Below are 12,588 nucleotides of genomic sequence, written 5' to 3'. Positions count from 1 at the left end.
CCATTTTAGAGTATCACAACACATACGCACGCTTTCCCCTAAGCATAAACTACGCAGATTACGTTCATGTGCGCGCTTTCTCCTCCGAACGTAAACAACGCTGATTACGTCGATTACGCTCTTGGGTACTCTCCAAAATGGTGGAAGACGTAACTCGGGGGAGAAGAATTGTTAAATAAATGGTTATTTTTGTTTTCTTTGCACTCAAAAAGTATTCTCATAGCTTCGCAAAACTGAAGTTGAGCCACTGATGTCAGATGGACTGTTTTACCGATGTCCTTGCTACGTTTCTGGACTTGGGAACATTACAGTTGCGTTGCTGTCTATGCAGGGTCTGAGAGCTCTCACATTTCATCAAAAATATCTTAATTTGTCTTCCGAAGATGAACGGAGGTCTTACGGGTTTGGAATGACATGAAGGTGAGTAATTAATGACAAAATTTAATTTTGGGGTGAACTAACCCTTTAATTAAATATTTAACAGAATTTGATTTTAATGGTAATACACTACCATTCAAAAATTTGGACTGAGTAAGATTTTTATTTATTTATTTATGAAAGAAATTGACACTTTTATTCAGCAAGGATTAAGTAAATTGATCAAAAGTGACAGTAAAGACTGATAATGTTACAAAGGATTTCTATTTCAAATAAATGCTAGTCTTATTGAACTTTCTATTCAATAAAATGTATCACTGTTTCCCACAAAAATATGATGGAAGGATCATGTGACACTGAAGACTGGCGTAACGACTGCTGAAAATTCAGCTTTGCCATCACAGGAATAAATTACATTTAAAATATAAATGTTATTTTAAATTGCTATAATATTTTACAATATTACTGTTTTACTACATTTTTGATACAACCTTGGTGAGCATAAGATACTTCTTTCAAAAACATTGAAAAATATTACTGAATATTACTGAAATAGGAATTAATAACACTTGTGTGCTAATGTACTTTCATTGTATCACTAGCACTGAGAATATTTTATAACCCACCAAGTAATTCCCAGCAACTCATTTCATTTTATGTCTATAAACTTTACTTTGGTTTTGTTGTTTACTGACCAAACTTGCATATAAGCATTTAATTGATCATTTGAGCAGCCATTTTGTACATTCATTTCATTTTATCATCTAAGAATTTGATTTATCAGTTGCATTTTGTTAGAAAAAAATAATCATAAAGGCCCCAGCCAGGTGGAGAACAAGAGAAACATGCTTGATTGATATTGATGCAATGCCAAATCATGTGAGGCACATACAATATCTGTCTAACCTTCAAATAGCATGTCATGATCCAGTGGTTTTTAACTGCTGGGTGGCTCATTGTGATAATGATAATGATGATGATGAAGGAGGTTAGGGTGGGAAGACGTGACCGCACTGTGACCTCACTCTGATCTCTGACTCACGGCAGCAAGAAAACGCCATTCAGGCCATGGAGCTGCGCAACTACTTCTCCCTGTTCTGCCTGCACCAGGAGAGCCAGCTCATATTTACATACCTGCCCATTACGTCTCACATCCTGGGGGCATTTGTAGACTCACAGGTGCAGGGACATAAAGAGGTAAGCTTACCATAAGCTTATCTAGTATCTCTGTGTTAACGCTATTCATTTTAATGTGTGCCAAAGTTAGTTTTATTACTTTGATCCTAACAAAGCCTTCTAATATTTGTTGTTGCGTCTTATTTTGCTCTGATCTAGATGGGTGAGGTGTGGCAAGATCTTCATTCCAAGCTTAAAAATCTTTTTGGGGACGGTAACGGACAGTCTCCGCCTCTCAGCCCAAAATAGCCTCCCTTCTGTGCTTTCATGATCTCCAACCTGTTTTGAATGGCAGGAACTATTCAGGAACTACAGACAGTCAGTATTCTTTCTTGCAAAGAATTATGGGGAACTGCTTCTGTGTAAATGTGTAATGTGGCAGTTCTTAAAATCTGTCTGTCTGAGGTGAAAAGGGCCCTTAATTTCCTACAGTTTGAACAAACTGACACCTAAAATAAACGGCTAATGTTGTTGAGAATAATTTTAGCAAATGCAACAAGATGCTACAACACTGTATTAATGTTTAATCTACATGTATGCAAAGCTGATGTTGTTGTTTTAAAACGTAAAATAATCTGAAAAAGAAAATTTTACGTTGTAAAAAAAGTGTAAACACATGAAAGATGACCTATATTTACTATTTTAGTGCAATATAAAGAAATGAACTGAGAAGCTAATAGCCAGTGAGCAAGAGCTGTGGTCAGTTGAATACACTTAGCAAACATGGGAAATATGCAGAAATTATGTTATTTGATGCAAAGGCATCATATTCTTCCTTGTTCATGGTTTCAACTGACAGATTTGTTTTTTTCTGTCAGTCTGATTGTATGCTGTCTATTTTCGAATCTTCAGACTTGTACTTCTTGCAGCTATGTTTTGTTTTCACATTTCATCTTTATTTGTAAGTAATATTTACACTACCATTCAAAAGTCTGGAGTTAGTAAGATTTTATTTTTGAAAGAAATTCATACTTTTAATCAGCATGAAAAATTTTGCAAAAGTCACAGTGAAGACATTAGTGTTACGAAAGATTTCTATTTCAAATAAATGCTGTTATTTTTGTACTTCCTGTTCATCAAAGAATCTTGAAAAAAATGCATCATGGTTTCCACAAAAATATTAATCAGCACAGCTGTTTTCAACACTGACAAGAAATGTTTTTTGAGCAGGAAATCAGCATATACTTGCATCCTTGCTGAGCATTACCGTGAGGTATTCAAACTTTTGAACGGTAGTGTATACAAGTGAACACTTTCAATCTAGTTTTCTGACTGTTCTGTAGCTGAGCCCGGATCCAGAGAGTCTTAATCAATAAATACAATGAGCATGATACAATTCGTTATTATTAGCTGCTCTGTGCGCCAAAGACCTATTTTCATTCAATAAATCATGAAGTTCTGAAATTTTTAGACTGCTATTAAGCTATCATGTGAACTATACTTCGAAATATGTATATATGAAAAAAATAAACTTGCTGTCAATTTACCATATTGTATAGATGACACATTGCTGTTGGTTGATGTTTTATCATATTTTTGTCTTAATTGTTTAACATTCTATAAAACCCTTTAGCAGAGCTTATTATCATTTGTCTTATTCGAATGTTTGATTTTATGTTTGGACTAAGTAAAGCATTAAAGAAATAGAAACTGTTGTTGTACTCCAATACATATTCAATACTGCCACCTGCTGGCATAGAGGGCAAATGGTTTGAGAATTAGGTTTTACCTGCGACATTTAGCCAGGATAGCTAGACAGACAGACAGACAGACAGATAGATAGATACTTCATTTTATTCTGCACTTTCCAACATTTTATTTAGTAGATGACAGGTAGTTGAAGATGAAAGAACTTAGTAGGAAAGGTATGATTTTTGGTGTAAAAAAAAAGAACTGTTGTAGGATTAATTAACAAAGAAACAGGTAAACACAAAACATCAGCATACAGAAGATACATGTGTGAATTGAACCAAAGATAAATGGAACATCAAACAGATAATGCCATTTTCTCATGCAAAAAAAACAAAAAAAAACAAAAAAACTGCTTATACAAAATGCTGTATATTACATTAAAATACAGCATTTGATATCTCATGATTTCACATAGTATGGCCATCTCCACAAAACCACGTAGTTGGATAATTTCCACTGATACAGTGGCAGTGTTCATCAGTGGTATTCAAACCCCAATCACACATCCTCCACTTCCTCCAGTTTATGCTCCACTATCACTTCGTGACCGTGGAATTTAAAATATCCCAAGAACTTCTTTTTCTGAAGCATCAATGGGAACCACAGGACGTCATCTGCCCACATCTGGCTGAAAGGTATTTTATCTGTGTCAAACCACTGTGGCCTCATCTCTGAAAGAGAAAACAAACCTCTTCAGTCGCATGTTATTAGACCTTCTGTCTCAGTATGTGTCTCACAAACTGGATCATTAAGTGATGTGGCGCTGGTGGCCAAACGTCCAATTTTCTTGTCCCTGGAAGTGTTTTACAGCACTTTCAAAACACCCCGTAAAAACACTGCAAAAAACGTAACCTCCAAGAGCACAAACATATCTCAGTATGTGTCTCACAAACTGGATCATTAAGTGATGTGGCGCTTTATTACCGTCTGATTCGGTTGGCTCTCCTTTATAGGTGTCAGCTCTAAAAATGTGGACATCCAGCAGTTCTGTTTCCCCAATAAACTCAAATTTGATATTTCCAATCTTGTGGAGGGTGTCAACGGTAAGGCCACTTTCCTCTAGCAGCTCCCTGTCACATAAAATGGCATTTTGTTTTAGCTGGAAAACCAATAAAAGCAGGGAAGATTGAACATGGCCAAACGCTGGCACCATTGTTAAGTTCTACAGACAAGTAAATAATATAAAACATTCTCAGCATTACAAGGTTCAAATTGTTTAACTTTGATCTCTAGCATCAATAAAGTGACGCGATAGTGGAAGAATATAGCTTTTTTTAAAGTTAAACATAAAACATGGTAATGTACATTTGTGTAAGAAAAAAATCTAATATACATATTAAATTCATTCATATATACCCACTAAATTAGAAATGTCCCCATTTCCCATTTCAGAAATGGTCTCCATGTAGTAACCAGGGTTATTATTGTTAACTCAAATGGAAACCATTAAAAAATAATTAAAATAAATAAATAAATAATTTAAAGCAAGTTCAACATTTCTTTAGACATTCTTTAACTAAAAAGTGACAAAAACACTCAACAAAATCGCCAACTAAACTTTAAAATGAAAATCAAATCTAATTCAAAATATTAACAAAAACTTTAACTAACTGTTAAAACCGTTAAAACTCTTAACTGAAACTATGGATAACACTGATATTAACACCTTGTTTTTTTTTTGTTTTTGGCAACAATAATTGTACTGTTTCAAATGTCACGTGTGTGAATGGCTGCGAGGCTAGACTCACCCAGTGTTGCCAAGTCCGTGGTTTTCCAGCGGAATTTGGCTAATTTAACACTGTTGCCCGGGTTGTTTTTTTATGTCCGCGGTTTGAAGCGACTCCAATAACATGATATTTATACTCTGTAATGCGAATTTTAGCAGGGGAACCCCGCCAAAAAAAACGTGTATTTTACCCCCCGGAACGCGATTTTTAACTGGGTACCCCCTCGAAACGCCATTGGGCTAGTTTTGAGTAGCGATTGGGCGGGTTTTCTTGTGAAAACCTGGCAACCCCGGACTCACCGTCTGGCCGCCTGTACTATGGTCTCTCCTGGCTGGACTTTCCCTCCAAACCCATTCCATTTGCCAGCTCCAAAGCCTCTTTTCTTCATGCCCAACAACACTTTTTACCTGGGTAACCCCCTCGAAACGCCATTGGGCTAGTTTTGAGTAGCGATTGGGCGGGTTTTCTTGTGAAAACCTGGCAACCCCGGACTCACCGTCTGGCCGCCTGTACTATGGTCTCTCCTGGCTGGACTTTCCCTCCAAACCCATTCCATTTGCCAGCTCCAAAGCCTCTTTTCTTCATGCCCAACAACACCCGGCCGGGCTGCACCACCAGCACCAGGGTCAGCAGTTTATTAGTCAACATCTCCTTATACATAAATATAGTGTCTGTAATGGATAGCAGACTTCCTTTAAATTGACGCTCATCTCCATTATACAGACAGTATGTGTTGACTTTATCTGCATTCAAAACATAATTAACTTTTCTTTACAGTCTATAAACATCAAGCGACAAATAATAATCGATAAGATAATCAACGATTAATATAAATCAGTAGTGTGGCATCCTTGTATGCATTTAAATAAAACTGTTCACATCAGTTACTTCTATCCAAATAATTTGCTTACTTTGTCCAAAGTAATAAGTAGAGACGAAAAATGTAATCACATATACAGTTTAAAAATCAGATGAGTCAATATGCAGATATTTGGGTCTCAGTTTAATGAATCGGTCTTGTTCCCGCGTGTTGCTCGCAGTCAGATGATCACATGGAGGCTTCATATTGACAACAGTGAATTTAGTCATAATAGTGATTGACATAGTATTCAGATTGTCATTTATCTAAATGCAACACATGGTTTACAGATCTGCGAAAATATATTAACTCAACCAGAGCTGGTTGACGCCACCTACCTACGTGTGCAACTCTGAAATGTTCTCGATGGGAAAAGTGACTCATTTATGTGAATCGGTTCTTTCGAACAGAACTAAACGAACAAAAAAATTCAGTTACATAAATCGGCTAAAAGTTTTTTTTTTTTAATGTTTTAGCCAAACGGTAAACATATTTCAAGTACGCTGTATTTATAACATTTTTGTTTTATGTCTAAAGGTTATTTATTATTCCTCATTCCGCCTCATGTAAATCAGTGAAAAGATCCGACTCAAAAGAACGAGTCATTGAATCATAAAAAAAAATATATATAAACCTTTTTTTTTCTCTCAAAATAAATTACATGCATCCTGTACACTTGTGTCTTTTCTTAACTATCCAACCCAATCATTATTATTATTATTATTAATAATAATCATAATGATATTAATATTAATATTATTAACATTATTTTGAAGTAATTCAAACATAGGTACAATTTATACTACAGAACTAATACTAAGCATATATGAGCATCCACTTTTTAAGATTTAGATAGATAGATAGATAGATACTCATATTTATAACCTATAACCTGTTATGTTAAATATTAGTTTAGGTGTCAGTTTTTTCATAGCTGATGAGGATATGAACAACATACCTTTGTTCATTCCAGGTGTGGATCTTTCTAAAGGAAGCGTAATAGGAATAGACATACTACGCATTGCCCCTTTGGATGGAGCTCAGTTGCTGTCCAATCATGACATCACTGAGCCCTCAACTCACATGGCGCTGGAGAGGCTCCTCCCTGAAGCTCGAGCAGATGTCATCCTCAGTGACATGGCCCCCAATGCCAGTGGGCTCAGGGAACTGGATCATGAAAGATTGGTCACCATGTGTCTATCAGTGTTGGACTTAGCTGACAAGGTTTTGCGCCCCGGGGGCTCTTTGATTTGTAAATACTGGGATGGAGCTTTGGCCCGTAAGCTCCAGCAGAGGCTTTCCTCAATGTTTCAAAATGTAAGAACTGTAAAACCAAGAGCAAGCAGGAAGGAGTCAGCAGAGCTTTTCTGTCTGGCGAGGATGTTCAAAATGAGATAGGATGAAGTCTTTTTCATGCAAATGCATTTTTAACATATTATATTTTATGTTTATATATATATTTTATAAAATAAAATAGTTTTGTTCCTATTATGTATTAAAAATAAATAATAATAAAAATAAAAACTTGCCTGCAACAAGATTCAGTGCATTAGAAACCAGAAACTCAATACAGACCTTGGATATAAATGCTACAGCAGAATAATTCGATTCAGGTGTTAAATATATCATTATGTTGAGTCAGATTTGCATATGATTTTCAGTCTTATCAGGGTGGCCTAGCAGTGTTAAAATCGTTATTTCAAATCATTTTATAAAGACATGATGGGCATGCATCTAAATAGCTTTTTAGTGAGTAAGTACATAATTATAATGTATTTTTTGTTTCCTTCTGTTAATAATTAAATCCCCACAAAAGCACAGAGTATAATTAAAAAAAGGAGAAATATTTACTCGTATATGATTTGATGGATTAGATCAGTGGCTCAGAAATGGTGGTCTGTGAAGGATTCCAAGTGAGTTTTTTTGGCTAATCAAAAAATAATAAGCTAAATAAATTATCAAATTAAATAATTATAATTGACATAAAAGCACCAACTCATAACAATGAATTAATAGATTGTAACAATAATAATTTAAGTTTGTGTTCCCTTCGATAGACCTTAGTCAGGGTAGCGGCATATTTGATTTTTTAAAGAATTTAAATATTTAACAATCTAATAGGTTATAAATGACTATCTATCCACCCATCCTACCTGTCGCAAAAAGTCAGTGACTTCTCTTACAAAACGTAATTTTTTTCAGTGTAAACTCTAAAAATAGTTCAATCCAAAAGTATTGTTTAGTGTAAAACATGTTGGAGATTAGCCGATAGGCTGTCGACTCATTAAATGATAAGCTGTTTCCTCTAAAAAGCTGTTTATTCAGCTTAGTGAAGCCTCTCCTCCATTGACATCCATTCAAAAAAAAAAAAAAGGCCTCTGGTCTCCTTTCTCATGTACTGCCAAAGCTGAAGCACGTGGCTTTGGGTTCAGGTGTGTTTAATTAGGGCAAGAGCTAAACTCTGCAGGACACCACCCCTCCAGGAACAGCATGCACAAAAAATACAATGGAAGTCAATGGGAATTCTTTGGTTACCAACATTCTTCAAAATATCTTCTTTTGTGTTCAGTAGAAAAAAAAGAAATGCATACAGGTTTGGAATGACATGAGGGTAAATGATTTTCTTTTTTGTGTGGACTAGCGTTTTAAGAAACAAGCTCATTTTAAAGCTTAATTTGTATTATTTTAAAATATTTTCAGTCATTAAGGCAGCCTAATTGGCCTCGGCGCTCTGGTTCACTATTAGGGCTGCACGATAAATCGCATGCGATATTTCACGCGCATCTTGTCAGTAAAGTCGGTTCTGTAATCAGCGGTAAATCTCCATCACCTGCGGGCTTTCACATGGAGCAGCATTAACTACACAGAGCCATTGTTCACTGACAAGCTGCGCAAAACCACGATCATATTTTGCGCATGTTTTGCGCAGCTTGTCGGTGAACGACAATGAGATGTCTCTGAATGAGATTGGGATGTTAGCTACCCTGCAATTTTGCTTTTACTCTTGAAGAGTTCCGCCACCTAAAAAAGTGCAAGAAACGCTGGATTGGAAGATATTCAGCTTGTCAGAAGATGGCGCTCTTGAGTTGTCAGCGTGAAAGCAGCAGACTAATATTTGGACTCGGACTCTCTCACACACACCCACCCCAGCAGTGTGAAGAGACAGCGTGGACCGGCTGTTACTGGGAACATTTTTTTCCAGACTGTTTGAGAGTCGAGTGCTCAGGAGTTAAAAATCCAGCATTGTCATTTGCATTTTAGCAAACTCTTGAAGTGTGACTTATTTGACAACACTTTAATTTTGCGTTTCCCTAACCGGAAAGCTAAATTGTTTGCGCAATACCGCAAATCAGTTTTTCTAGCTGTGTGGAAACTAAGATGCAATCATTCGCTCATTATAAGCCGAGGAGCTGCAGAGAGGATGGATACGTGTCTTATAGACAGTATGACTAATGAGAATCCTTTGTCCCTGTAGCAATGCAGTCTAGCAGATATTAGCCTGACACATTATCTCAGACACTCGCTTTCTACAGTCCAGCTGTGAATGACATCCAGCTTGTGCTGCATGGAAAGTTTAGACCTAACCTTTGGTAATATGCGGAATAGAAACATTAGAGATAATAAAATGGGTTTAATGATTCATAGAGGTTAGATCAGAGTATATTCATCACTGAAGCCTCATGGAATTTTATGGTTATACACTGCTTTGCCAATAATGCTAGAACTCCTCAAACTTTAAGTATAGCTCAAACTGTAGGCTGTAGGCTTGATTTGAAAGCACTAGAAAAAGAATGTCAGGTTCGACTCTGGATTGCTCTTATCTCAAGCTCAGGGAATCTTCAGCTGAGAGACTCAAACATACCTAAATGAATTCTGCCTGCAGATCTGGCGCTTTCATATTCGACTGAGCTACAGTATGGAAATTCTTGCAACCGCACTCTTTAATCTGAGCTCCTGTGTCAGCAACATGTTTAATGTGTGCCGCTTCGGTCAATTTGAATGCTGTGGTTTTTGAACGCTCTGACGTGTATCAAAGGCGTAGGCTTGAGGGACAATCCACTCCTGCGTCAGTGACATGTCAAAAGAGCCTGGAGAATTCATTATGGAAGATTAAGGAATTTATTTGAGAGCTTAGTTTTATATGCCTGTTAACGGTTATAAAAGTGGAGACTAGTGTCTGCAGGGGTTCAGCCACACTGAGTGATATGGAAATACAAGTGATCAAGCTACATTTATAATAGCTTTTCAAGCTCAGGGAATCTTCAGCTGAGAGACTCAAACATACCTAAATGAATTCTGCCTGCAGATCTGGCGCTTTCATATTCGACTGAGCTACAGTATGGAAATTCTTGCAACCGCACTCTTTAATCTGAGCTCCTGTGTCAGCAACATGTTTAATGTGTGCCGCTTCGGTCAATTTGAATTTTTTTTGGCCCCTGAAGTTATCGTCTTGATTTTAGAAGTTTTTTCCCCCCTCTTTTATACTTTCTTTAAGGTTCATTGCTGTTAACCCACGTCCTTCTGGTTTCCTGGAACATCTCAAATTCTCTTAAAGGTCAGAGATCAGGCACTCCAGTTCACTGTAATAATGTGCCATCTAACATTTTGACAGACTTGAATCTAGAGTTGGATAGCAAAAAACTTTTGGCAAAACTTTTTACTCAAGTTTTTAAGGTTGTGCAACATTCATTGAACATGCCTTTACATTTGTGGATTTCGAATTGAAATTGTATTTAGTAATTTAGTAATTCAATTTGTAATTCAAATTTAAGGATGTAGAATTAAAGTTGTAAATAAATAAAATTCAAAGGGATTCATGTAACTTTTGTTAAATATGAATTGCCCATAAACATGTTATTAAATGCACATAATTAGTAGTACTTCCAGGAACAGAAATGTATATTTCATTATATTTAATCAATAATTTTCATTTTTTGGAGCATGCTAGAAGAACACTTAATTTCCAAGTATAAATCATTTCAGCAATGCCCATTTAAGCCTCAGGAGTTGAACACTTGCATTGAAAACCTGAGGTCTGAATTGAAGAGCAGGCTACTAATACATCGAAGAACATGAAGGAACCTCAAATGTTTTGCCTGGACAAACTCTTAACTGTTCACATGTTGTTACTCTCTGTAGGGATGTGTGTTAAAAATATTAATATACACAACTGTTTAAAAGTTTGGGGTCGATATCATTGTTTTTGAAATAAGTCTCTTATGCTCACCAAGGCTGAATAAACAGTAATATTGCCAAATATGAATACAGTTTACAATAAACTTGATCCTTCAGAAAGTATTCTAATATGCTGATTTTGTGCTCAGTTAAGAAGCATTTCTTATTATTATGAAAACAGTTGTGCTGCTTAATACTTTTGTGGAAACTGTGATTGTGCATTTTTTCAGGATCCTTCGATGAATTGAAAGTTCAAAAGAACAGCATTTTCAAAAGAACAGCATTTATTTATTTATTGCAACATGGAAAATGTCTCTATTCTCTCTTTTGATCCATTTAATGCATCCTTTCTTAAAAAGTATTAATTTCTTTCTAAAAACTATAAAATACAAAATATAGTTTTCCATATGTGTTGATAATTTTGCTTATTCAGTTTTGCTAATTTACATTCTAGACAATTTTACATAATTCTCCAAAATAAGATGAATTTCCAATACTCTCAAAACTGTCATCTGTTCGTAATTCTTCTAAACAGGATGTAAATTATCGTTCAATACAAATTAAAGATTTATTGGCACGCTACACATCAGTTTCCAACTCAAGGCTCATGCTGGCCAAAAGGTAACACAAAACTAAAGCAAAGCCATATTCTCAAGTGCACATCATGTTGTCAAATGTCATTGTATTGATTTCTGCTGTAATACAGCACAGGAAATGCAATTTACTAAATTGTTCAGTCATACCTTTTCTTTCCATAAAAGTGACCACCCTGAGCAAAGAAACGGGAGTACACTGGAGAAACAAGAAGAAGGTTAAGCCATATTCTCAAGTGCACATCATGTTGTCAAATGTCATTGTATTGATTTCTGCTGTAATACAGCACAGGAAATGCAATTTACTAAATTGTTCAGTCATACCTTTTCTTTCCATAAAAGTGACCACCCTGAGCAAAGATACAAGGGAGTACACTGGAGAAACAAGAAGAAGGTTGTGGTGTAGCACTGAGAATAGATGGAGGAAAAAGCAAAAGAGGAGTTAGTGAGAGATGGACAGCAGAGAAGAGTCTCAAATGAGATGAGAGTCACTCTAAGTGACCATTTTATGAATCATGGTTGGACAGAGGGTTCAGCTCAGTGTCAACAGATACTGTGACTTCAGTATCAACAAAAAAGAAAAAGGAGAAGAAAGGGGAATGTCATTGGTCAGTCAATGTCAACAAAGACCAGGCAAGCATCATCATCTGTGATGTGCAAACCTTTTGACAAAGTAATTCTTCAAGCAATAGCAGAGGCCTGATACTGTATATGGGTGTCAAGAATGAACTATCACACCATTTTTTCTTAGATGCATCTGAAAAACGTGTGATGTGGAGATTTCATATGTATATTCAGTGGCAGGAACATGTTTATGGGCTTTTCGAAGTTGACTTCTTGTGGATATTTGTTTTTTTGCAGTATGCAACACATAGATTTCCATGACATTCTTTACTATTAAAATAAAGGTTCTTTATTGGCATCTTTGGCTCCATGAAAAAACTTTAACATCCATGGAACCTTTCCATTGCACAAAACGTTCTTTAGT

General features: G+C 36.0%; 1 protein-coding gene and 1 long non-coding RNA gene across 4 annotated transcripts; one reads left to right on the top strand and one right to left on the bottom strand.

Annotated features, from left to right (window-relative positions):
- The first annotated feature begins 1,258 nt into the window (after nucleotides 1–1,258).
- LOC107758327 (uncharacterized) lies at nucleotides 1,259–2,354 on the top strand. The gene is made up of 2 exons (XR_001642013.1): nucleotides 1,259–1,575; nucleotides 1,714–2,354. It is a non-coding gene; the product is annotated as an uncharacterized LOC107758327 (long non-coding RNA).
- A 1,052-nt stretch (nucleotides 2,355–3,406) lies between these two features.
- LOC107758325 (7,8-dihydro-8-oxoguanine triphosphatase-like) lies at nucleotides 3,407–6,068 on the bottom strand. Of its 3 annotated transcripts, none has more exons than XM_016576039.1 (5): nucleotides 5,885–6,068; nucleotides 5,521–5,644; nucleotides 5,273–5,323; nucleotides 4,171–4,316; nucleotides 3,407–3,917 (listed from the first exon to the last, which is right to left on the bottom strand). In XM_016576039.1, the coding sequence occupies exons 2-5, from the start codon at nucleotides 5,631–5,633 to the stop codon at nucleotides 3,745–3,747; spliced, it is 483 nt and encodes a 160-aa protein (XP_016431525.1). In that variant the 5' UTR covers nucleotides 5,634–5,644; nucleotides 5,885–6,068; the 3' UTR covers nucleotides 3,407–3,744. The 3 variants fall into 3 exon arrangements, with proteins under 3 accessions (XP_016431525.1, XP_016431527.1, XP_016431526.1); XM_016576041.1 differs by having other exon boundaries at nucleotides 3,408–3,917; nucleotides 5,521–5,625; XM_016576040.1 differs by lacking the exon at nucleotides 5,273–5,323 and having other exon boundaries at nucleotides 3,409–3,917; nucleotides 5,470–5,644; nucleotides 5,885–6,066.
- Between the last annotated feature and the right edge of the window lie 6,520 nt (nucleotides 6,069–12,588).

The sequence above is a fragment of the Sinocyclocheilus rhinocerous genome, unplaced genomic scaffold (assembly GCF_001515625.1).
Source record: "Sinocyclocheilus rhinocerous isolate Xijiao unplaced genomic scaffold, SAMN03320098_v1.1 scaffold2639, whole genome shotgun sequence".
Taxonomy (NCBI): Eukaryota; Metazoa; Chordata; class Actinopteri; order Cypriniformes; family Cyprinidae; genus Sinocyclocheilus; species Sinocyclocheilus rhinocerous.
The sequence above is the reverse complement of the archived record's forward strand: the minus strand, read 5'-3'. Positions and strand labels throughout refer to the sequence as shown.

What these genes read in the sequence shown, in the direction of transcription:
- LOC107758325 (XM_016576039.1), bottom strand. Translation starts at nt 5,633, where the DNA reads ATGTATAAGGAGATGTTGACTAATAAACTGCTGACCCTGGTGCTGGTG. An exon ending in GGAGCTGGCAAATGGAATGG is followed by an intron (nt 5,324 to 5,520) that starts GTTTGGAGGGAA and finishes CAAATGGAATGG; the next exon opens with GTTTGGAGGGAAAGTCCAGC. An exon ending in AGAGCCAACCGAATCAGACG is followed by an intron (nt 3,918 to 4,170) that starts GTAATAAAGCGC and finishes TTTCTCTTTCAG; the next exon opens with AGATGAGGCCACAGTGGTTT.